Source organism: Podarcis gaigeae, assembly GCF_964106915.1.
Source record: "Podarcis gaigeae genome assembly, chromosome: 11".
Taxonomy (NCBI): domain Eukaryota; kingdom Metazoa; phylum Chordata; class Lepidosauria; order Squamata; family Lacertidae; genus Podarcis; species Podarcis gaigeae.
Window position 1 is genome coordinate 26,174,475 of NC_139687.1, and position 25,756 is coordinate 26,200,230.

Here is a 25,756-nt window from a genome sequence, read left to right on the forward strand (position 1 = left end):
TACCTCAAAAACAGATGAATTGGAGGAATATAGAGAAACACACCTCTTATTTTCTTATTTATTTGTTACTTATTTTTTTATGAATCACTTCCCATAAAATAAACCCAAAGCAAGGGTGGCAACATTAATAAAATGGGGGGGGGGGGCTAGGTAACCCTTGTCCTGTCTGACGGGGTGAGTTCCTGGTCTGAGGATCAGCAGTTTCTGATTTTTATCGCTCGCGAGGGGTGACCTAACGTGCCCTGATGCTTGCTGGAAGTTATTGTGGCAGACATGGACAGATGTCGGTTTCATACGAATGCATAAATGGCTGACAACAGACATGTAAGAGGAAACTGGAAGTCATCCCTTGTCAGGACGGACTCACCTCGTCGGGTGGAGCTGCAGCAATAGCCTCCCAGCAGAGGTGTCACTGCTGCTTACCAAGATGGGGGTGGGTGGCTACCCAATGGTGAGACTCACACTTCGTGGGCACACTGTTGGAATCAATCAGCTGCCCTGGTTGGTATGGTCACACAGCCTCAGCCTTGCACATTGGCGGAGGAAGGTGGGTGCAGGGAGGCGCTCCGGGTGTCATTCCTAAGCAGGGGTGACATTCGGTGCTCCACCCAACCACGACTTGGACTCCCACCCCTACCGTGAGCTATTGGAGGAAGGGGCGGGGGGAGCTGCTGCGCTGCTTTGCTGGTTCCTTCCTCTCCCCTTCCAGCTCGCCTGCCTCTTTCCCACCCTCTCCTCCAGCCAGGAGTCACGGGCAGGTGGTGCGCTGTTGTGGGTGGTGCGCAGTTGCCCCATGCTCCCGGCTGGAGGAGACAGGCAGGCAGGGGAGAGGATGGGAAGGAGGCAGGCAAGCAGGAAGGAGAGAGAAAGGAAGCAGGATTGGTGGCTGCGCGTCTGGCTATCCCACGCCTTGGAGGGCACCCTCTATGCCCCTCGGGAATGCGCCCCTGCGCCCCTCAGGAATGTGCCCGCCCTGGGCAGCGCGGGCATATGATGTGCCACTGCCCTTGCAGTCTTCCACATGGCAGTCTGGAAGGCCTCCCTCTACACAGAGCGCTATTTCTGCCTCTTTCTTGAGAGCCAGTGTGGTGTAGTGGTTAAGAGCGGTAGACTCCTAATCTGGTGAACCGGATTCAAGTCTCCGCATGCAGCTGCTGGCTGACCTTGGGCTAGTCACACTTCTCTGAAGTCTCTCAGCCTCACTCATCTCACAGAGTGTTTGTTGTGGGGGAGGAAGGGAAAGGAGAATGTTAGCCGCTTTGAGACTCCTTCGGGTAGTGATAAAGCGGGATATCAAATCCAAACTCTTCTTCTTTCTATAGCTCCCTCAGCTGGCCCAATGCCAATTGTAGACTGCATCTTAATTGGCTGCCTTAAACTTATCAATAAATCAATCAATGTGTGGAATATCAAAGCTTCAATATAGGTTATGTTGCTGATATCTCCAAAGAGGTGTGAAATAAATCTACAATACAATAAACCGAAAGCTATCACTAATTGCTAAATTAGCAAAAGGGAAATTGTTAAAATGCTGCAAATCTTCCTTCTTTGCCTTTCACAGGCGTCATTGCCAAAGTCATCTCCATCATTTTTACTGTTACAGCAGTTTTCATATATAACCCTCCACCAGAGCAACTGGAGTCTTCAGAGAAGAAAGAAGAAGCAGTGACTTCTGTACAACTTTAACACAGCAAACCCCTAAATTTTTCATAGAAACTCTCACGCAAAAACTAAGACTGAAGCGATGGCTTTCTAAGAATGTGTCATAGCAGCTGGCTCTGCTAAATATGAATCATGCCAGCACCAGAGCACATCTTGAGCAACTGTTTCAAGTTGGTGTTTTTTTTTTTAAAAAAATAAAAATAAAATAAACACAGCCTGTCAGGTTTATTTCAGTCACCTCAAACAATGTTTCATTCAGGAAAAATACCACGAGGTTGGATCCAGACTTTCCAGAAATGCAATTCCATTAAGAGTATTCTTCCACTAGGTGAGAAGATGGGGAGAAGAGGAAATATGTACTGATTTCCCAATTCCTTCCTCAACCTCCTCTGACAACCTCCCAAATTTGCACCAGCGTGGGAGGAAGAGGGGTTGGGGGTTGCAGAGGAAAGAGGAAACCGTCAAAAATTGCCTCCAGAAATAAACCCCAGTGGGAGGTACCACTGGATTGGAATCTCTTCTGCAAACAGAAAAGGCAAATCTGGATCCAATCTCCTAGAATGTTGCAGAATATAAAACAACACTTTGTTTTAATCTTATGTCAAAGAGATCAGAGGCATATTTAAATTTTATGTTGTTTCTTTCCAGTCATCAGCAGCTATGTGCAATTGGCTTTAGGAGCTTGTGTGCCACCAGCAGATTTATGACACTGCTGAATCCCACAGAAGCACTTTCTGTATGAAATAGCGGATACATGTAACTACTGTTGTTTTGCAAATAATGACAGCCACATGCATAGACCCCACTTATTCATGCAGTTGGTATCTCCACAAGCCCAGCAGTTGCCCCTATACTCCTGAGCGTCTGACCTGACCTGTCAGTGAACTGTGATGCACTACAGAAAATTAGCCACCTAAGAGCTAAGTTTACTTGTTTAAAGCTCTTGTAATGTTTTCTACAAACCAGGCACACTATGCAACAATACTGTTGGCTAGTTGACCATAGATGCAAAGTGTTTTAAATTTATTTGCACCTCTGTCTCTCAAAGGATAAATGTGGATTGTTTACATAGCTTGCCAGGTTGACAAAACCGAGTGCCTGTTTTGTAGGCTTTCTTTGACTTGTAGGCTTTGACTTGACAGAAATGGTACAATTACAAGATGTGAAAATCTTTCTAGTGATTTCCTTGAATTCTTTTGTTGAGCCACATAAAGAAAAAAATGCTCTGGCAAATGCCTCTGTTGTTCATCTATATATGAAATTATATATATGCTTTTATATATATGAAAGCATATAGAATGTTATACAACAGAGGCACTTTGTCTTTGTGTGGCTCAATAAAAGAATTCAAGAAAATTGCTAGAAAGGTTTTCACATGCAGGACCCAGTACCATTGTTTAAGAGTGTGAGTGTGTGTGTGTGTGTGTGTGTGTAACCATAGGAATACTAACTCAAAAAAACCACCTCAATTCAAGAAGGTTATTTTAAGCTCTTTATGTTCAAGAAAAATGGTTGCTGCCATGTCTCCAACCCATTTGATGTAACTACTTGAACCTTTGGCCTATGCCTGTTTATAAACAGACTAATTTTAGTCAGGAGAATCATATATATTTTATCTACTATTTAAACCTGAAAACTAGTTAAACCAATAACCTTACACATTTTTATGTACCTTACAGTGCCATTAGGTGTATGTCACCATTCATTTATGAATAGTGGAAATCTCAGATGAATTTTTTTTTGTATGTCTGAGCACTCAGATACACAACTTTCACTGAAGTGTATCTGAGAAGTGCAGAAAGAATATGCCTATATTTAGACATTCATAAAATTAATTTGTGATTCTTGTCATTCCAACGTCAAGTTAAACATTCTCATGCGTTCTCAATATTAGTGCCATAAAATGGAGTGCGTTGAATCTTAAATGTCTTCATAAATGCTAGGATACATGGGGATGTTATCATTTCCCACCTTATTTTCTATCACATGTTTTCCCATTAATTCCAAAATGATGGTGAGGAGGGGTAATTTAGGATGCATTTACAGCATCGTATGCCCCCAGCAGTCATAAAAATATTGCCATTTGAAAGTATGGAGCAGAGAGAATGGTGCAGCTTCAGTGATTCACAACACGACTTGTCTGTTTTCATAAGGGTATCAGAAAAGTGGTCCTTGGGGTCATTGGCAGTAAAAAGGTTCTGTAATACATTACCAAAAAAAGAAGCCTGCACAAGTTAGGATCTCTGCAGCACAAGCAAGTAATATGCTTTACTCTTCCTATTTTTCAAGCTTTTTCAGTTCTACATTTTTTTTTAAAAATTGTCTCGGTATTTTGATTCACAAGCAATGTGAATCATTTTTGCAGTGATCTGGACAAAGTTATCAACCTTACTGTTTGTGTCTTTTTTTATAATGCAAATATATCCATAGGGTTAGAAAACACCTTTGGTTTTATATGTATGTTGGATTATTATGTTAAAGGGCTGATCATTTTAGAAGCGTTAAAATGCATTTCGAAAGAAATAGTTGGGGGGAACCAATTAACTTTCTGCCATTTTAAGCTAGCCTTATTATGACTGCCAGAACTTTTCTTAAACCAAATGCCTTAAAGAGTTCAGCCACAATCCAAAATGTGGGTGATCAAGACAATGGAAAGATTTTACTGTATTTTATTTTCTTCCATAGCAATCTGGTTCTGTCAGATTGCTTTTTGCAGCTTCCCCTTGTGAATTGTGGGGAGTACTTTATTGCATTTAGACAAAATGAAGTTGCTTGCACAGAACTACTTACATAACATTGGCAAACACATTTCTCTAAATTTTGGTGAGTAGGCTATGGTCCTGGACCCATTTATGTGTAATTTTCCTGCAGAAATCACTGTGTTCTCTTTCAGATACCTTTCTATACATACGACTATTTGGGTGCAGGATTGTATATAAATCCTCTTTCAATTACAGTGCGAAGAACTTATCAAGATTTGTTTTTGGGGTTTTTTAGTATCAAATAGTATTTTCCAATGGAAACCATCTAACAGAGTTAGGTATGCTCAGGCTCTGTGGACATTATGATTTTGCTCTTTGCAAGCTAACAGAATGCTCTTTTATATTGCCACTGAGTGCCAGATAATTGCACTATTTTGTTGTATCAATAAATGTATTTGTGTGTACATATATGCACATCACACAACTCTATGCAAAGATCCTGAACAGACTGTACTCCTGTTGTGTTGAACAGTTTCACATCATATTTTGAATGATAGAGTATTTATTTTAGAGCATCACACCAAGAGGTAAATGCCTTACAATTTTTATTTTGTTCAAACAGATTATTTTTAAATATTTGACTTGAAATAAAGTTTTATTTCAAATGTATTAATGTTGTGGACTCTGCTTTCTTTCTGAATGATTTAATAATGTTGTTGCATTTGCTTATTAGCTTAAAAGTTTTAAACCAAATGTTGCATTCCAAATACAAGGCAAGACTTATGCAAAACCTGCAATCCAGAAGAATTTAAAGCTGCTGTCAGGGCTATTTCCCAGCTTCTAGGTTCACTTACCTGTTTTGAGTCATGTTGCTGGAACAACCACACTAGTGCCACTTCCACAGTTTTATGAGTGCATATAACATCTTTTTGCTTACATCTATGAAAAGCATGCATTGTGTGAAGAAGTGGCTCATACTGGGCCATGAGAAAAGAGGACCAAACTTTTTAGCGTTATTCCGCCAACAGATGGTGCTGTTGTTTCTCGTAACACCACCTCTCTCGGAAGCTGAATAAGGTTTTTAGGCTTTGCTTGGTTTTTAAAAGATCAGAGTAAAGAAGCTGCAACAGATTCAATCCTTTATCACGTGAAATCCAACCACCATTTAAAAGGGTGGAGCAGTTATTATTATTATTATTATTATTATTATTATTATTATTATTGACTTCTAATGGGGGAAATGACAAGTCAAACTTGGAGGGTGGACTGGAGACATTGACTCTTCCTGTACATCTTTCTGTACATGCAATAGGGAAGAGATAATATGCATTGTCTTTAAAATATTTATATACTGTAATATTTACTGAAAATTTGACAGTACATAATACAAGCAAAGAATCAAATCTAAGATATTTTGACTTCACAGTTAAAGTAAACTAAACTATGGAGCTATGAGTATTGACAGCTCATGTAGTAACTCATATTGAACAGAAAATGATTTCTCTCTCCATATAAAAGCACATAGAATATTTCTGTCTGAAAAAACTAATGGTTTTACCTTTCTCTTCCAGCAGGCACAATCAAATAATGTTGGATTTGTAAGTTTATGCTGTAGTTAAATCACTGCATTTTCTTAACTCGGTTTTTTAGTCTGACTTTTTTTTTTGTTAAGGTATCTTTCTAATAATGACTTCCCTCCTAAACAGAAAGAACAGCAAAGAAGTAACAATGCCTTACGATTAGGGTGTCCAAAGGTTTATATATAATGGTATTGGTCACCCTTGTTTCTTCTTATTTTTGTGCATGATAAAATTAAACACCCATATTTTGACCTGTTTACTTTGTCCACACTGGTCTGTGCCACCTAGCTGCACAGACTTGCCCATGTGTTTTACATGTCAGAGCTATTGCTACTTGTGCTGCCACTGGGCTGATCAGTCCTCTGCTCTATGGACCTTCATTGCCCACATCAAACGATGTCCATAATGTTACATCAAACAGTAGCATAACTATGGTTTGCTTTGTAATGGCTTCCACTTCTAACAAGATCACAGTCCAAAAAGTTTCCACCTTTGGAGGACTCCACATACGGTGATAAGAACACATCTTGGGGCAGCTCCTCTAACAGATTGTTGTGGATTCACTGGAAATGAGTGGCAATCTTCTTGGAATTAAACCCCACTTGTGTATGCGTTTGAGCTTTGGCCCTCTAATTTGAGTTTAAGTAGTCTGCAGGGACGTCTTTAGCAGATGTGGCGCCGGGGTGCAAATATCTGCCCAGCGCCCCCAAATTACCATGGATGGGGGTGGGGGGCGAAGCTGCATACTACCATCCATGGGGGGGCACAACTCTCCCCTATGCCACTGGAGGAGAGCAATCCCCGCGGAGGCTTGGGAAGGAAGCTGCACGCCTTCCAGCCATATAGTTGGTGGGGCGCAGCTTCCATCCTAAACCTCTGCAGGGATTGCTCTCCTTCCGCAGAGGCTGGGGAGGCAAGCTGCACACCCGCCAGCCATATGGTTGATAGGGTACAGCTGGCAGGTGTGCTGGGAAAGGGAGGCCACCGGCAAAGCCGCGCAGCTCCCCCACTTACTGGGGCACCCCTGAGAGGCTGGCGCCCTGGCGCAACGGACCACTAAGCCCGATGCGAAAGACGGCTCTGGGAGTCCGCATTGTACAAGTTGGTAATCCCAGTGGGTATGAACACTCCTCTGCAGTATCTTCCGTGTATGATTTGTTTCTCGTTATACCTTCAGTGACCATGACTTTACATTTTTTATGCTATTCCTCTTGAGATTGTAGTATGCTTTGTCAAAAGCAATGTCCTTTTCTGTAAAGTAAAAAAGTAAAAAAAGCCCACACAAATTCCATTTATAGAACATCTTTTATTTCAAGGGCCTTTAGTTTCATAAAGACACCCACACATATCAACATATCACAAATCGACTCTAGGTGGTCATCTTGAATGGAGGAGCTGGCGGATGGGATTTCCAGCCCTGTGGGTGCTTTTTTCAGCTCAGAAACTATAGAAGGCAAAGAAGGAATAGTGAGGCTGATTCTGTCAGGAGGCAAGGAAGAAGCCAACTAGATAGCAGGCAATGGAAGTTGTAAATATGGATGACAGATGGTCAAAGAGTAGATGTGAGACATTGGTGAGTAAGACTATACTCTGTGTCAGGAGATGAAATATGGAGCCTAGCATTGGATGGACCTTTGCGAGCAGGAGAAGAAGGCTCCATGGGACTTGAAAAGGAATGGCTACACATGGTTTGCATTCTAGGGTGAAATCCTGGAGGGCCACTGCCAGTTAGCATAGTGATATTGAGCTAAATGGACCGGTGGTTTCACTTGGTTTCAGATAGGACCAGGTACAATAATGGAAGACTGGACAATGCCTGCTCCCATATACACATCCAAACAATTTTCAACTTGTTCTGTGCTACTGAACCCACTGATCCTCCGCACTTAAATATACTAACTAGCCTAGATTAAAATCTCCACTTCGCCTACAGGCAGGGGTGCCAACTTGAATAAAAATATTGGAGACGGGACATAATCTATCATAAGATATGGCACACACACCATTTGAATGACAATGCCTATCAACTTTTTTTGGGGGGGTCTAGCCCCCTGAAATATTTTATTGGGGGAGCCGAAGGGACCTTGGTCCCTAGGAGTTGGCTCCCATGCCTATAGGCATACAACAAACACAAGAAAAGAAGACATAGACTTACGTCTGAACAGGAACTGACAAAAAGATCAGGCCACATAATCCCATTACTCTATCCAGAGTCTCTTTTTGTTTCTAACCAAGGAGGATTTTTTTAAAAAAAATTCAGCAAGCTAGAGCAGCCCGCAGTGCAGATGACAGGGGCTCAGGAACTCCGAGCTAATTACCTACAGTAAGTGAATTGGAGCTGTTCAAGTGAGATATTGGCGAATAAGCATATTAAAGCAGCCATAAGAGGAGACGTGAAATGAGACAAAAGAAATGAGGGATGAAACTGTAATGCTTGGAAGGAAAGGCTTCAAGAAGATTAAGAAAAGGACATTACTATTGTGTTTCGGTCTAGTCAAAGTGGGTGACCTTCATCTGAAATGTTTTGTAAGTCAGTTCTTTATGCTCTAAGAGCATGGGCACATATCAAAGTTGGTTGCACACAGATTCAACTCCATTCCTGGGGAAGTGTTTAAAAGTTGGGAGGAATTGCAGCAGAAATCAACCACCTCAGCAGATCATAACCTTTCAGCGACATCCCTGAAGAAACAGAACTAATATTCAGATGAGTTCACATTGTAAGCTTGTGTTATGTGAATTTATGTTAATATCATGTATTTTGCCTAATTATTGCTCATGTCTCATTTTCCTACCATGCCCCTAATTTGTTAGTGATATTTCCTTGCTGTCATTCTGAGACACTGCTTATAGACAACCACAGTACTCCAAATTATTCTTCGTCACTCTTAATTTTCTCCCACCTCCCAGGCCTTACTGGATCCCAACTGAATGCCTGCTCCATTCAGCTTACACAAAAATTAGCCAATTACGTTCTTAGAGTTGTGTATATTCTCTTAGCATCGCTCACCATTTCGATGCATGCAACATCACTGTGATTCTACGGGTGTTGTGTAGACATGGTAGGTTGTATTCAACGTAGTGTGAATTCAACGTCTTGTTAGTACAAGGATTACTGCAAATGAAATGGGACCTTCCATCCTGTCCTTCTTTCACACACACACAAATCTGTTTCAGGGGTTCTAGGGAGATGTGGTCCTGCTTAAAGTCCTAGAGATCCATGAGGAATTGAGTAAAGATTGGACCAGTGGCTAACCAGTGGCTAGCCAGATGCCCATGGGAAGCCCAAACGCAGGGCCTGAGCGCATCAGTACTCTGCCCACCTGTGATTCCAAGAAAACTGGAAGAAGGACATATCTCTTGTGGCTATTAGCCATTGGTAGCCTTGTCTTCTATGAGTTTGTATTACCTTCTTTAAAAGCCACCCAAGTTGGTGGCTAGCAGAAAGTCCTCAAGGGAAGACATTTTGCCAAGGGTTGTCCCAAACTAGGAGCTGGCCCTTGGTTGGGCTGCTCTACCATATGCTCTACCTTCCCATATTCCTCAGTCCTAAAGTACAAGTAGCCAAGATCCTGTGACACCAAGCATGCAGTTTCCTTTACCATATCTCCAGGATTCCATTTCATAATTCTGCCTGGTCATGTTTTGTATTCTGTACTTAGGAGTTTTCTCCATGTATAGCATGAGGAGTGCTGAGCTCAACTCACAGTTGCCATCACTTCTGCTGATAATGCACAATGATCGCATAGCTCACGAGATTGTATTGTTCGACTGACCTTTTGGGACAATTGATCAAAACATTTGCTTCAGATATATTCCAGAGGAAGCAAAAGAAGAGCCTCAGAACAGGTATTGAAAAAGAAATGAGATGTTCCTTTGATAGAAGAACCTTCATCTTGCATCCCTGAGGAAGGTTGTCATCAGCTGAAAAGTGCTGGGAATTTTATGGTTTCACAAGGGCTGTTATTATTTGATAAAGACTTGCTTTTCAGTACCATTTAGCAGCTTTGCTTGTTCTTTTGATTGCATTTGCTTATTTGTTTGGTGCTTTCCCTGCTTTTTCCTTCAGCATTGATTTCAGAGCACAATCAGCTTTGCTTTTTTCTAGCTCACCTCCACCCCACTGATTTTGGCAGGAAACAGGAAAAGGAAACCAATTTCTAAAAGCAGACACACCACAGTGTGTTTTGGAGAGGTTCGAACCTTGCCAAGCCCCATGGTCCTACCAGAGATGCCAATCTCTTTACCCCCAGGTCATAAAAGCAAACACTGAGCGAATGCTGTTAGTGTGATACACTCTTCATTAGCTGATCTGCAGAGATGAGAAGCAGCGGGCTGTGTGTCTGTGTGGTGCAACCCTTCTGCTTGAAGTTTGGGTGGCAACACCCACTTCTGGCGACACCTTTTTCTGTATGTGGCCCCCAGAGGGTTGGTGAATGGTGAAAGTGGCCCTTAGGCCCAAAAATGTTACCCACCCCGCTTGTATAGGAATTCCAGGGAATTTTGAGTTTGTAAACAGCTTTGTATTTTTGATGGGCAGAGAGGTGTGGATTATTCATCCTATGTGGAACATATTCTTATGTTAATTTATTATTGCCAGTGTGCTGGTTGATTTCAAGATACATACCCAATACCTGCCACAAAACCTGCCAACATCTGTAATCAATAACGCTGTGGCCTGGATAATCCCATACTGCTGTCATGGCAGAATCTCCAAGGATGTGCTGTATGTGGTTTTAGGCACCAGGCCTGTTGGTGGATCAACTCTGCATTATAAAGATGCCTGCAAACATGACATGAAGGCTGGCAACATTAATCCCACTGTGTGGGAATCCCTTGCAGACGACCACAGTGCCTAGACAGAAAGGTTGTGTATCCACAGAAGTGACCAGAGAAGAAATGATCACTGGGAGGAGCACAGAGAGAAGAAATTCCATAGCGCATACTGGACACCTTCATTTGCCCCAGTGTAGCACCCTGCTTGGATGCCTCACCAGCTGTAACAAAACATGTCTCTCCCATATTGATCTGTACAGCCACAGCAGGTGCTGTAACTTTCCAGTGGATTCACTTTATCACTGATGGCACACTCCTCCATCCATTGGATGCCAACGCTGTCACGTGTCTTATAATAATAAATGAACAAAACCCACCTGTGTTGTTTTCAGCTTCCTTCTGCCCTTGGCTCTACTGCACCTGGGCCCACAATCAGTGGTGTGGCATGGAGAGAGCCCACAGGGGCAGTTGCCCCAGGCACAACAATTTTAGGGCACAGAATTTCAACACCTGGTGCTGCCTCAATACAGCTGTGCGCTTCCATCGCTGGGCTCCATTGAAAGCAGCTTCTCCATGCAAACCAGGAAGCGGCCTTTCCAGACAATGGAACGACTCTTCTTTTCTTAGCTCTGCAACTGCAATCTCCTGGGTGACACGGATGCCGTTAGGCAGTTGAATATGGATGTGTACTCTATCCATTTCCCTCCCTTTCACCCCATCCCCTCTGCACAGCCCCAGGCACTGGCAATGCACGCTATGCAACTGCCCACAATAGACAACATCTACATATTTAGTGGGGGATCCCTTTTCTTTTGTCCCCCTTCTTTAATTATATTGTAACAGACAATGAGAGACTTTTCTTTCAACTTTCTTTTATGCCTCAGAAAACACAAGTGCAGAAAACAGGAAAGTGCTTCATGAATATGGAATTGTTTATAGCATCAAACCGACTTTATTTAAGTTTTGCAGGGCTCAGTCCATGATCTCTTCCTCTCGCCTCAAGCCAGAGGAAGTGAGTGTTGCTCTTAATTAGTTCCTGGTTCATTCCAGGAAGCTCAACACACCCAGGTTGCATCTTGTGGCTCTTTGATATTGTTACAACAAGCAACTGCTGCGCTCGCGGTTTGAAACATTTCTGGCAGTGTTACAGCTGGGTTGCAAATGGTGCATCATATAGAAAGATGATCTGATGTGCCCACAGAAGCCCCCCAAGCTATTGTGCAACACTTTGTTGATTCTAGAGGATGGTAGGAATTACAAATGCCTGGAAGATCAGCCCTGAATTCTGTACCATCTTGGGATCATAGAAAAATGAGAAGTGGAGCAGGATCTCATATGAAATAGTGTGTCATACAGTTGGGTATCCTGATGAAGATTGTTTTATAATCACGCTGTGGGTTCACATCAAGTGAAAATGAGTAACTGCCTGTGCAGATCTTCCGCATTCAACATAAGGAAGGTCTGGGATTATGCACAAAGAGCTTGCATTGGGAACAGAGCTTGCATTTGTGCCCCCTGCCCCTGTCCTTGGACACAGTAAGAGCTCACATGTTCAGGCAAATGCATGAACAGGCTTGACTTCTGCTGTTGTTGTTTTTTGGTCTTAGGGCAGGCAAATTGGAAGGTCATCTCGCACAGTGAAGACTTTCCTTCACATTCACAATAGAAAAGGACCTGTGGCAACTCTTGTTTATAGTCTCCGTTCAGTCTTGTTGCAATTATAAAATGAGATAACCCTATAACTATCCCACCTTGAACACATCGATGGAAGGGCAGGATACAAATATATTCATTTGCTTCATATCTCACCAGAAATCTGCTGCATTCAGCATCTGTGACCTGCTTTTTTTGCTAGGAAGGATATCCCCTCTTACATTTTCTTGGTTCTAGAAACCTGGACACACATCAGGAAAAGAAAACAACCTATATACTCTTTAGGTGTGAGAATTCAACCCGATTACCTGCAGGGTCTTTTTCTGCATTCTACAAGATATGGTCAAGATGGTGCTTGCGTAAGTTCTTCACTGTCTAATATGGAATTTGGTAGTTGTATAAAATCTCCTGGATACTGAGATGTCATTTCAAGATTTATTCCACATGGGAGAGAATGTATTCTTCGCAGTATATATTATTTGTCACCACTGTCAAGCTGGCAAGACTAGAAGGTAATACGGTTTCACCAAAGAACAAGAATATTCTGAGCTTGGGAGAAAAGTGGAGTGATTCTGGATAGGTTACAGAGTACCCAAGAGATGGATATTTATTATACTATTTTAAATATATATATTTATGTCCCAAGTTTATTTTTCAACGTTGAAAAAAATAATCCAGGCTTCATGCATAGAATACAAATTGCTAAAAGTTGGCCAATGGAAGGGTCCTTTGATGTTTCTCCTCCTTTCTCCTGCAAGGTAACGTACGAGAGGTGGAGACCCCCCATTGCAATTTATATCATCTCTTCCTAATACAAAAGAAACAGAAGATAGAAGCATTCAGATCAAGAAGAAAGAGATTAGCTATTTTTGTATTCAGCAGGACTGAAGGTTTCATATTGTGGTTCCAAATAAAGATATCCAGTTGGAAATCCATGACTAGCTTTTCTGCTTTCATTCACTTAGGGGGAAGAAACCTTAGGCCTGGGGGTCAAAAGTGGCTTCCAAACCTTTCTATATGGTCCTCAGCACACTCCCCAGACTTGGGTGTATTGTTTTTGTTTGTTACTGTCATGCATTTTTGGGGGGTTTTAAATTGCAAACTGCCCTGTGATCCTCAGATGAAAAGAGGCAAAGAAATTTAATAAATAAAATAATAAATGAACAAACCCTATTCCAGACCTCCAAGTGTCCCTATTTTCTAGGGACAGTCCTGGATTTACAGAAGTTGTCCCAGTTTCTGATTTGATCCCAGAATGTCCTGCTTTTCTTTAGGATGTCTCTATTTTCATTGGAGAAATGCTATCCATCTCAAGGACTAAAGTTACTCAAGAATATTGCGGATCATCACTCAACGATAATGTGAACAAAGGTAATCTGTTCTGAGGAAATGTGCGTGGATAGCTAGCACAAGATAAATTGTATGTAGCGTAGAATATGTATAGAATAGCAGCATACAAATGTTAATGTCCTAAGCCTTTAAGATAGCAGATAAAGTACAATCCATGTACTAATCAAATTAAGATGAGATTTGCTCTTTCAAAACAAAGAAACATTACACTGCAGAGAGGTACAAACTATATGGATAATTTATGTAAATTGAGGATTCAAATTAATTCAATTGTTTTGTTCTTTTTGAGAAAGCCTTATTCTATCTTTTTTTTTTAAAAAAAGTGGATTTCTTTTATTCTGTAGCACAAAAACAGGGGTGGAGAACCTGTGTCTCGCCAGATGTTGATGAGTGACAACTTCCATCAACCCCCACCCATTGGCCATGCTGACAGGGATGGATGGGAGGTGGAATCGAACAACATCTGCTAACTCCAGTGAAAGAACAAAAGTGTAATCTCATTACTAATTCATTCTAGGAAAATGAGATAGAACTGTTTTAGGAAACAATCTGTGGAATCTAGGAGTACAGTGGTTTGAATTGTTGATATACTGTGCAATACATTTCAGATTATATGCATAACGGGTGCAATTATGAAACTCACACTTTATCTTTTTGCTGCAGTGTTTCAGGGAATATTGAGTTTTATTCATTGCCTTATGGCATGGTTGCACTCAGTAATGAAATTGCTACTAGTCACTATGAAATGTCCTTTTTATACAAGGATTGCAACATTACATTTGGTATATGCAAGTCCCACCCCTCATTCCTCACACTGTTTAAAGACTAAAGAACCCAAAAACTAGACGGACAGACTCCTGAAATCCGGCTTTGGCATTAGCTATAAAGGAAGAGGCATTTAACACAAAAAGAAAGTCTTCAGTAGATAATTTTCTAAGTCACTCATTCCTTGTGTTATTTTAGTTGGTCCCTGATGATATGTTGACGACATTTTTTGGAGTATAAGCAAAAGCTGCTGTATTCAACACCACACTAACCATCCGACTGGTTCAATATTGCCCACCCCAGGGGTATGGGACTCCCAGCCAGGGGGTCCAATTTGGCCAATTAGGCAATTTTTCCAAGGCCACACCCACCTGTCAATCAGTTGACACCTCTGGGTTCCTGCTGGGAACTGGTACAATGACAAAGGAGCAGGATTTCACTCCCTTCTCACTAGCTGATGAGTAGAGAGTTCAGTCCTTCTGGGTACTGCTTTGACAACACATATGCTGCAGGGAACATGTTGTAGGAGCAGAGAGCAGGAATGAAGTCTCCACTTATCAGCTGATGAGTGATCTTAGACCAGGGAACACAATGTGGATCAGATACTGACTTCCTTGGCTATTGTGACTGTTGCTCAAAGGAGGCCATTACATATAATTTCAGCTGCACATCACAGCCCATATCCTCCTGGCTTGGGAAATAAGAGGACCAATCTGGTTGGCTGTCTGGCTGCTATAAGACTCCCAGATTTGCTCCCTTCCTCCTACATTGGGAAACTTGTAGCTGAAAGAGTCTACCGAGTCTTCTCGCCATTTCACCAGACCATTGGGCTCCATCCTTTCTGATTTCTGCCTGCAGCCTGCCTACATACATCCTACCCAAGGTAATTGCTCACATTTGTCCTGAGTGTCTGGCAATATTATATTTTTGATTCAGATTTGCAGCTAGGTGCATAGAATATTTGGGGAGCTTTGGTAACCATAAAAATCCAGCCAACAAGAAACATTAAACTCAGCTTGAGAAACGATACATTTCCACAAGAGAAAATATATCTGAAACTGAATCACCACAGCAAGGCCACGAGGTTCAACTGTTGTTGTTTTTAGCAGCATATAATTACTTGCAGAATGAGCTGCGCTCTCTATTTTTTTCTGTTTTCTGCCAGTGTGCCATTGCTAACTGGAACTGGTATAGTATGATCAGCTGATGTTTTAAAATACATATCATGATTGCATACGCAATAACCAGTTGTGACTTGCAATACAATTTACACAGTTCGGTTGTTCACCTTTATGTGTGAGAGAAGCTTCCCACAAACAGCTCCCGATATATTTAATAGAGCCTTTCAAATTCTTGCTTTGCATCTTGTCCTTTTTTACTGTGATGCCTCTGAACAACTACTGCAGCAAAACAAGCGAAATCCTAAATATAATGATCACAAAATATATTTCATTTAAAACAATGGTACTGAAATGCCATAGACATCTTAAGAATGTGACTGGCAGTCAAAAGCAAATCAGAATGTAATCAGGAATTAATGGAGTTAATGAAGTGCATTAGTTCAAATATTTTCCTCAGAAAGGAAAATTACAATGAAGCAACAGAAGGAAGCCCCACTGAGTTCAACGGGCCCTACTCCTAGGTAAATGTGCATGGGAATGCAGCATTAAATTCCACATAATGTCCCTAGTAGCTACTTTCATCCTTCACATTTTAAAACTGGACACATATCAGCAATATACTCTATTTGACAAATTAATACAACTGATGATCCAAAATGGCAGTTAGAATGGAAAACAAATCTAGAATGTTCTGTTTCTGTATAAAGAATGGTGTCAGGCTGAGCTTATTAGAAGAACGGATCAATAGGGCACTTAATACTCCACTTTTTGCCAGTCTATCTCATAAAACAGCTAACAGAAATAGAAGAGCTACATAGGGACAGAGTAAAAATAAGAAAAATGGGAAGACCTCTGGAGGGAGGCTAATAAGAGAGGCCATTAAATAGATATATAAAACCATGAAGAATATTGAGAAGGTCAGGCTGGCACTTCCACTTTCCTTTATCCAATAAAGAGCAAGGTGACATTCTATGAATCTGAAAAGTGTTAATAGAAGAATACTGTGGAACTCATGGCTACATAGATCAGATGCAGCGAACCCTGTTTTCCTCCGAATGTTGCTGAACTACAATTCCCATCCGTCCCAGGAGACATGGTCAAGGGCCAGGGATGATGGGAGTTGTGGTTCAGCAACATCTGGGGAACCAAACGTTTTCCCCACATCATTTCAGCCAGGTGTTTACTTCTGCCTGTTATCTATTGATTCCAACGTACATAAGGAGTGTGTGCCCATGGGTGGCCATGTTCTGTTTAGGAATATCTTCATTTACAGCCCAACAAGGAGAATGTAACTGTTTGGCTGTGATAGTTTCTGTTTATTGTGGCCTTGAAGGCCACTTTGAATGCAAGGTTGGCATTTATGTCTGCTACCAGTGCTGATTGGTTATTTATTGGCAGTTGGGATTGTGTGGCACCACGTGTTCCATTATATAGTTGGAACTGGGTACAGAAGTAGTTATATAACCTTCAGAATAACAGTCTCCTCTGGTATAGAGCTGGGCCCCTCTCAGCTACAATTCCCAGGGTGGTTTAACAATAAATTTCTCTTCCCAAGGAACTCTGAGGGGAATTGGGGTTTCCTAACAACTCTCAGCAGGGTGCTTTGAGGGAAGGCATGACTTATTTAAAGTGGTAGGATACTACTTTTTAAAAATAAAATTTAATTAAGCCATTTCATATTACAGTACAAAAGAAACTAATCTAGGTATGATTCTAGATCCATCGTTCAGCCCAGACACTGAGGCCCAGCTCCGAGGGCCTTCTGGTGGTTCCCTCACTGTGGGAAGCAAGGTTACAGGGAACCAGGCAGAGGGCCTTATCGGTAGTGGCACCCACCCTGTGGAACTCCCTCCCATCAGATGTCAAGGAAATTAACAACTATCTGACTTTTAGAAGACATCTGAAGGCAGCCCTGTTTAGGGAAGTTTTTAATGTTTGATGTTTTATCATGTTTTTAATATTCTGTTGGGAGCCACCCAGAGTTGCTGGGGAGGCCCGGCCAGATGGGTGGGATATAAATAAATTCTTATTCTTATACTACTTTAAATGCATAGTGCAGATGGGTCCCCAGAGTAGCCCTTTGGGGCAATGGACTTTTTCTGTGGGATACTTTGCCCAGGGAGGCTCACGTCCTGCAAATATTAGGCTGGAGATATTTCAGGCTGGAGATATTTAAGCAGAGGCTGGAGAGGCAGCTGCTCGGGAGGTTGTAGTTGTAGCTTGCATTGCAGGCATTGTACTGAGTAAGTTGTTGGACTCGACCACCGCCAAGGTAGCTTTCAGTTCTGTGATTCTGTCCTGACCAGCATGGTGATGTGAGAAGAAGCAGACACAATGTGACAGATGAACATTATACCATGAGATGGACAAGCTCCATTGAGGGGGAAAACCTTATTTATATAAAGAAGTTATTCAATGAATTATTACATATACTGTATTTTTCCATCTAGAAGACACACAACGTATAAGACGCCCACTATTTTTGGAGACTCCCATTTAAGAAAAAAGTCGTATATTTTTTTACCATCTGTGTATAAGACGCCCCCAAATTTTTGACATTATTTTTTAAGGGGAAAAAACCTAGTCTTATACACGGAAAAATACGGTAACTTGCTATTACAAGCATAACTGATCTTTGTACAAAGCAATTGCTGGTGGCAGAATTCCTCTGAATAATTGGAATACTCCAAGATTCAGTCGAAGGCCATCAACGCCTCCCAGCTGGTTATTGAATCAGGAAGAAATCTCCAGAAAATCTTAAATATTCAGTGCTGTCTATTGTACATTTTAATTCAATTGTTTCTTCTGCTTAAAATATGCACTTCCTAGCTTCAAAAAATAAAAGTTGTGTAGGGAAAACCCAACACAAAGGTATTTGTCTACCTTATAATTTACCTATTTATTTAATATTCTGCCTGTCTTCTAAGACAAGAAAGTAACTAATACCAACATAAAAGCAAAGCGAAAACAGCAACAATCAAACATAATAATATAAATGGTAACATTAGATAATCAGTCATTTCCAAGGGCCTCCCACAAAAATAATGTATTGGTCAGGCAGTGGAAGATGCTTAACAATGGCTCTGGTGGGCTACCCTGCATGATATCCTTCTGAGCTATGCAGCTGGGAGGAGTATAAGTGATGCTCCATTCTATTGAGAAAGGCATTTGGGGGAGACCAAATTGTGGAGACCACAATACTCTCCAGGCTAACATACCGTAAACCATTCTTTTAATGCTTACAGAAATAACAAGTTTGGTAAGGCATGGGACAAGGATTTTCCTGTCAGCCAGCCCATCCACTGGCTGATCCCAGGTCCAGCCCACATGCTGTTCCTGTTAGTCATGCCCATTAATTTCAGTGGGTCTACTCCGAGTAGGATTAGCTTTGGGTACAGCTGGCTGTGAATGTCATAATGGGAGATGCTTTGGCTTTGTGGATGGAGGAAACCTCGTGTAGAGCATGCAAGGAAGCTCGTTCAGTGACTCAGACTGCTTCTCCAAGTCTTAGCCTTTCAAGCAAGGCTTTCCAAACTTTTCATGCTTTTTAGACATGCATCATTTTGCTACACAGTAATTCAGTTTTACTAGCAAACTGGAGGTTAAACCAACCCCTTTCCAGCCCTGGGAGGAGCGTTTGCATAACACACCTACACACTGCAGCCAACACACTAACGTGTCGCGACACAAAGTTTGGAAAGCTCTGGCTTACTGACTGCAACCCAGCTCTTGAAGTCAAATCTGAAATACTTGACACAGAAATTTGCCCCCTAAGTCAGGGGTGGAGGCTGTTCTGCATAACCCAATGATCTGATTTTTCTGAGCTCTAAATCAAGATAAGTCTCTGTATATGCTAGATGCAGATGTTCATGGCCCATGCATTTTGTCCTCCATTTTCCTGGGTTATGCTCTTTATACTTGTGTGTCTGTGGGTGGGGAGGGAGGCTGGGAATGTTTATTGCATTGAACTTCTTTTGTGTTTTCTTCTTCGACTGGAACAAGTTTCCCCAAAACAAAGGATTCTCAAGCCTAGCTATCTGCAAAGAACATGGATTTAGAGTTGCAATTATTTACCCTGGAAGCCTTCCTATGTGATTTACCCTTGAGGGAGCAGATTCCTATGATCTCTCTAAGTGTGCAATCAAACTATTGTGTGCACACTCCAAGATAAAATGGCTTAAGCATAATTTCCATGCCTGCCTTTTTGGAGAGATTATTTGGCAAATAGTTTTATTGTAATGAATAAATTAACAAAAATAAATCTTTATCTCCCTAGGCAATATGTGATGGGCAAAGAAGAAAATCAAATGACGAAGTTAGTGACTTGTTTATAAAACATTTACCCATGTGTGGAATTCTTGGGTTTTGTCTTATGAGGCTCAACTTCCTAGAGTGTAGCATTTAGGTTTAAAAGAGTAGACTGTTGTAAAAATGTTTAATATTTGTCTCTGATCATGGATTACTCAGGCAGGGAGGTTTAAAGGAAGACATACAAGAATATTTTGACAAGCTTTTTCTTTTATGTTCATAGATTCTGTACCTCCTCCCCCATCTGTTCCTCTGTCTACAAGGAGAGAAGATTTCTAAAGAGAGAAGGGAGTGATCTTAAATGAAGTCTTTTGTTGCTCTTTGAAACGGCAATTTAGAAAACAAGAAATACCCTCATTTCTAGGAGTAGTGTCTTTGTTTACTAAATTTCACAGAGCCTTTCAAGTGAACTATAGGATCACAGAGCACTTCATACTGTGAATCCTTTGGGATTGGAACTGTAACATCATCTGCCCAGCAAATAGGAAAGTGCATTAGGAATCGCTTTGTTTGTTCATCTGAAACAACCTAAATAACATTTAATTCAATTGAAATAAGAAAATTGTAATGCAGAAGGGTCAAACTCTGGTGCAAATATTTATAGGCTGCTTCTTAGGGTCAAGCTCTCCCAAGACATCTTTTGTTAACAGATGCCTGCAGATGCTGACATGATGCTCAGCACCATGGTTCCCTCTGAGCACTCCGATTCAGACTAATTGGTAGAGGCCGTTGAGGGTGAATGACTGGAATGGGAGGAAGGGAAGGGGATGAGACTATGCACTAGAGGCCCCATGACAAAGCCCCTCCCCCAATGAGTGGTGTATTAGCTCTCCTCAATATGTAGAGAACCAGCTTCTAACTGCTGCTGCCATATATTTGTATTGTGCTGTTAACCAACGCCTTTAAAATACTAGTAGCTGTGGTAGATTAGACATGGTACAAAAGCAAGCCAGACACACTTTGTAAGTAAATCAAAATGATGAAATATTCTCCAATTATTATTAAATAGAAAAGTAAAACCAGGTAAATACTATACTATACTTTGGTTACCTGTTAACGATTTGTGCTTGCTTTTACAAGGTGGTTGTTATTATAACTGGCTGTTGTTTGCAAATATAGGAACTTACATAAGACTCAATGGTGAAGCACAATTCCTATCCCTGCTTAACTTGGTTGCCAATTACCCATAGGAACCAGTAAGTTCTCACCACTGCCATGCAAAAAAGGCCTTGGGCTGGTTCTCCTTTAAGTCAGGCTTGCAGGCATTCTCACTCTGGTCAGCTCCAGGCACTCCTTGCTGAATTCTCCCTCACTGCTCAGAGTCCTTTGATTTGCTTAAGATGGTGGTTCAGCTTTTTGGAAGCAGAGGATACTCCCAGGCTTTCCTCAACCACCTCTTGCCTGTCTTCCTCCGGCTTCTGCTTCAACTCTAGACTCCTATGCTCTGCTTTCTCTCCCAGTTTCTTTTTCTGGTCAGCAATCTCAGACAGTCACACGCTCCCTAAGCTGTGATAGAACTAGCCTATTTATGTTCCAACCAGCCTGCCCTTCAGCCAATAAGATTTGATTGGTATACAGACCACACTTCCTGTCCAATGAGTGACCAAGAGTTTCTATCTAGCAAGCCAATCAGAAGAGCAATTTTACAATCCTGTAACTCAGCATTAAAATAAGCCAGTTTACCCGCAATCGGCTTTATGTTGCTAAGTAACAATCAGCTGCCAACCACGAATTGATACTCAATTCTTCACATACACAGCAAACTCTTATAAGTGGTATTTAAACCAAACATTATCCCAATTAAGGACATTTTAAAATGTGATTGCTCCCCAGTGTGTGTGAGGGAGGGAGGGAGAGAGGGGTGGGGTGGGGGAAGGAACATACTGTATGTGGTATGACACCAAGGCACAGACAGAAGAAGAAGAAGAAGAAGAGTTTGGATTTGATATCCCACTTTATCACTACCCTAAGGAGTCTCAAAGTGGCTAACAATCTCCTTTCCCTTCCTCCCCCACAAACAAACACTCTGTGAGGTGAGTGGGGCTGAGAGACTTCAGAGAAGTGTGACTAGCCCAAGGTCACCCAGCAGCTGCATGTGGAGGAGTGGAGACGCGAACCCGGTTCACCAGATTACGAGTCCACCGTTCTTAACCACCACACTGTGTTGGCTCTCAGATAACTGACTTTACATGCAAATTCTGGTGAGGACTAGTTTGCAAACTCCTAAAATAGAATTTTGAGCCTTTTAAACTAGAAGCTGCTCATGTCAAGTCTGCCAAACCTTACCTATCGTGCTTAATATAAATCAGTTTACCGCAGCAACAATAAAACAGACCTGTCATAATGAAGTTAATAGCAGGAGATAGCAGTAAAAAATAGCTGACAGCTGGCCTGACTTCAAAGTACTCATTTATACCTATTTCGAACATACAGTCATGATTTTATACTTTATTTAGCTCCTCTGGAAATATATTTCTAGCCTAAATGTAGGTTCTCGTGAGAAAACCCAGTGGTTGTACAATAATGTTCCATATTGCATAGCTGTCAACTGATTGAACAATTTTAGCTGATTAATCACCTGCTATTTGACCCATTAACTGAACACTTAATTACATTTAAGAATATTTGCATATTGCCCAACAATGTCCTTTTGAGACAATGAAGGTATGAGAGAACTTTCAGTATAATAAGCAAAAACTACTAGCTGCTTGTAAGAACAGAACCAACGTTCAATACTTTTGATTCATTCCATATTATAGTAATAACACCAGTACCAAAAGTAGGTACAAAAATACCCTCAGCTCTCTGCCTTGCTGATGAAAATTGCCCCTTCCAATTAATCAACTTCACTGATTAAATTGATTAAAACTTGCAGACATAATAAACACAATGCAAGGTGCAAATCTGCTGTTTAATTAAAAGCAAAAGAGAGAGTCTTGAAACAAGCAAAGACTCTTTCTTTGCCACAACTGTTAAATTAAGGTAGCAAGAACTGTAAATTCTATATTGCAAACCAGATGGAGAAGATTGGGATGAAAGGGTAGAGCACACGGTCTCTAGATCAGTGGTATGGGACCTCTTTGCTGGCCTGTCCAAGGAAATTGCCTCATATAGCTAAAGAGCCCTTTTGTTCCACACCAATGAAAAGAAAGACCAGGTGCCCAGGTCCAATAGCGGACAAGGTCCTGACTACCATTTTTTGGCAGGCAGCAAATATTTGGATGAAAGAAGGAAAGCCCAGTGGCTTCCTGCAGCAACTGAGCACAGGAGATCTTGGAGCTTTATTGTGGGATTAGTGGTACACTTTCATACCATTTCACCCCATCATCTTCAGAACAATTCATCATCAAAACACCAACCTTTTAATTCTTATTTTTACATTTATTCCAGATTTTCTCTTATGGTGGAAAGACAGGTAAAGGGACCCCTGACCATTAGGTCCAGTCATTACCGACTCTGGGGTTGCGGCGCTCATCTCGCTTTATGAGCTGGCGTACAGCTTCCGGGTCATGTGGCCAGCATGACTAAGCCGCTTCTGGAGAACCAGAGCCGGAGCAGTACCTATTTATCTTCTTGCACTTTAACGTGCTTTAGAACTGCTAGGTTGGCAGGAGCAGGGACCGAGCAACAGGAGTTCACCCCATTGCAGGGATTCGAACCGCCAATCTTCTGATCAGCAAGCCCTAGACTCTGTGGTTTAACCCAGAGCGCCACCTGTGTCCCTTAAACTACCTGCTATGCATCTGCAGTCATCACTTGGTGTGCAAACTTGTTACTGCATTCTTTTTGTTGGGTGATCTCTCATGGGTGTGGTGATGTTTTGATAGGTGGTCTGTACTACCCCATTCCCAGATTCTATTTGCCCTTCATCGGAACACAACCTCGCCATTTTGTTTCTGCCAACCAAAATAATACAAGTGTGCTAATTTCCATTACCTGCAGCATTTTGAAAGCATGCTGGAAGTTCAGCAACGCAGTTTGGAGGTGCTATCCTGTCAAGACCTTAACACATCTGGAGGGAAGGTATCTTGGTGAATTTAAATGCAACACCTACATCAAGACTTTTTTCTTTGATATTGAAAAATAAAAAGTACAAAATTACAAGTGCTTAGAGTAAAAAAAAGAAACAAGAAATAGTACCCATGTAGAAAACAAAACAGAACAAAAAAATAAAGAAAAAAGGTTTCGTGTACATTATAAAAGGGAGACATGTTATTTTAGTTAAGTAGACCTTAACCGAATATAGTATTTTTCAAAAACAAACATATTTTTAATACCGAGATCTTGCATGAAACCTCTTTATCAGAATTACAGTATTGCCACTCTGTAACATAGTGAAAAGCTGGGTATAAAATGACTAAGATGAATAAATAACCAATAGCTATATATCAGTCTTGCACAATATCTAATTATTACTTGTTTGTTTTGTTTAAAATAAACAAATAAATGGAATGGAATGGTTGTTGACCTTTCTCCTAAAAAGCACAAGACTCTATTGTGCCCAAAGCTTTTAACATTTGCTCTTTGAAACATCCTGATTTTTTAATTTATTTTTTAGTGTGTGAGCACAAGTACAGAAATACCGGCATGCATCTCCAGTACAGGAAATGGTTGTAGGGCAGAGGAGAGGTCAGAACACACATTATGGTAATATTCCATTAAGGGCTGCCCAGTGATATGGTCCAGAAACAGGGTTATAGCTAAAGAATTAAACACAATACTCTAACCACATAGTGTGTCAATCTTGCACACAGTGATTGGGAGATGATGGAAGTTCAGGCCACCCAGATGTTGATGGGCTTCCCTGGTATAGACATATGATCCCAGGGTTTCCGATTTGAGACCAATCATGTCTTGAAACCTTGGTGCTGCGGCAAATTCATTATCTGATGTGCTACTGTTGCTTAGGGCTAAGCTAGAAATGTGATGTAAATATGTCAATCCATCACTTTAACATTTTTTTTTTGCATATGCCAGCTGTAGAGGCAGGTGTGAAATGGACTAGGTCTTCCTCCATGTTTTCCAGATAAACTTCTGTCACATCCAGCCACTATAGATGCACAATCATTTTATACGGGCCTTTTCACACTTGACATTTCTAGTATAATTGCTGGGTTTCCCATACACACACACACACACACACACACACACACACACACACACATATATATAGCATGCTGCCACACAACACCGTCTATATTCAGTGCTCCAGAATAATGAAATCAATAACCAAACATTTTCCCGTCTACTGCAAAAAGAAAGAAAGAAAGAAAGAAAGAAAGAAAGAAAGAAAGAAAGAAAGAAAGAAAGAAAAAGCCTGACATGTGTACAAGCATCAACCTTGTTTTTGTGTGGATGGCGTAGGGATTGATTTGGGAGATGACTGTTTCATTCCACTTCCTTCTGACCGGTTTGAGCTGTCATTCTGCAAACTCAGTTCAGAGGAGTGATCTGACAGATTGAGACACTGGTGCTGAGTCAAAGTACTGCCCATGGCAGCAATCATTAGCTGCTGACAAAATGTCATCACAATAACGAGGTTCACCATAGCTCAGGCAGACTTGTAGTTCCTCTTCTCATCATCTATATTCCCATGAGATTAGAATTACAGAAGACTAGGTATTAAGGGGGTGGAGGAACCCTGCAAAAGAGCTGTCCCCATCTGCATGCTCATAATTCTGACATGTACAGTGGTACCTCAGGTTATGTACTTAATTCGTTCCGGAGGTCCGTACTTAACCTGAAACTGTTCTTAACCTGAAGCACCACTTTAGCTAATGGGGCCTCCTGCTGCTGCCACGCCGCCAGAGCCCAATTTCTGTTCTCATCCTGAAGCAAAGTT

General features: G+C 41.3%; 1 protein-coding gene and 1 long non-coding RNA gene across 5 annotated transcripts in view; one reads left to right on the forward strand and one right to left on the reverse strand.

Annotated features, from left to right (window-relative positions):
* SLCO4C1 (solute carrier organic anion transporter family member 4C1) overlaps positions 1-5,033 on the forward strand; it is a 38,558-nt gene extending 33,525 nt beyond the window's left edge. For 3 of the 4 annotated variants that reach the window (XM_083702327.1, XM_083702329.1, XM_083702328.1), the window contains exon 13: positions 1,562-5,033. In XM_083702327.1, the coding sequence (XP_083558453.1) occupies positions 1,562-1,686 (125 nt within the window). In that variant the 3' untranslated portion in view covers positions 1,687-5,033. Of the gene's footprint in view, positions 1-179 lie in introns of all 4 variants that reach the window. The other variant, XR_014556079.1, reaches the window with a different exon arrangement.
* Positions 5,034-11,216: 6,183 nt separating this feature from the next.
* LOC310827018 lies at positions 11,217-24,328 on the reverse strand. Its single transcript, XR_014556138.1, has 3 exons — positions 23,851-24,328; positions 15,774-15,885; positions 11,217-13,178 (listed from the first exon to the last, which is right to left on the reverse strand). It is a non-coding gene; the product is annotated as an uncharacterized lncRNA (long non-coding RNA).
* Positions 24,329-25,756: the final 1,428 nt, after the last annotated feature.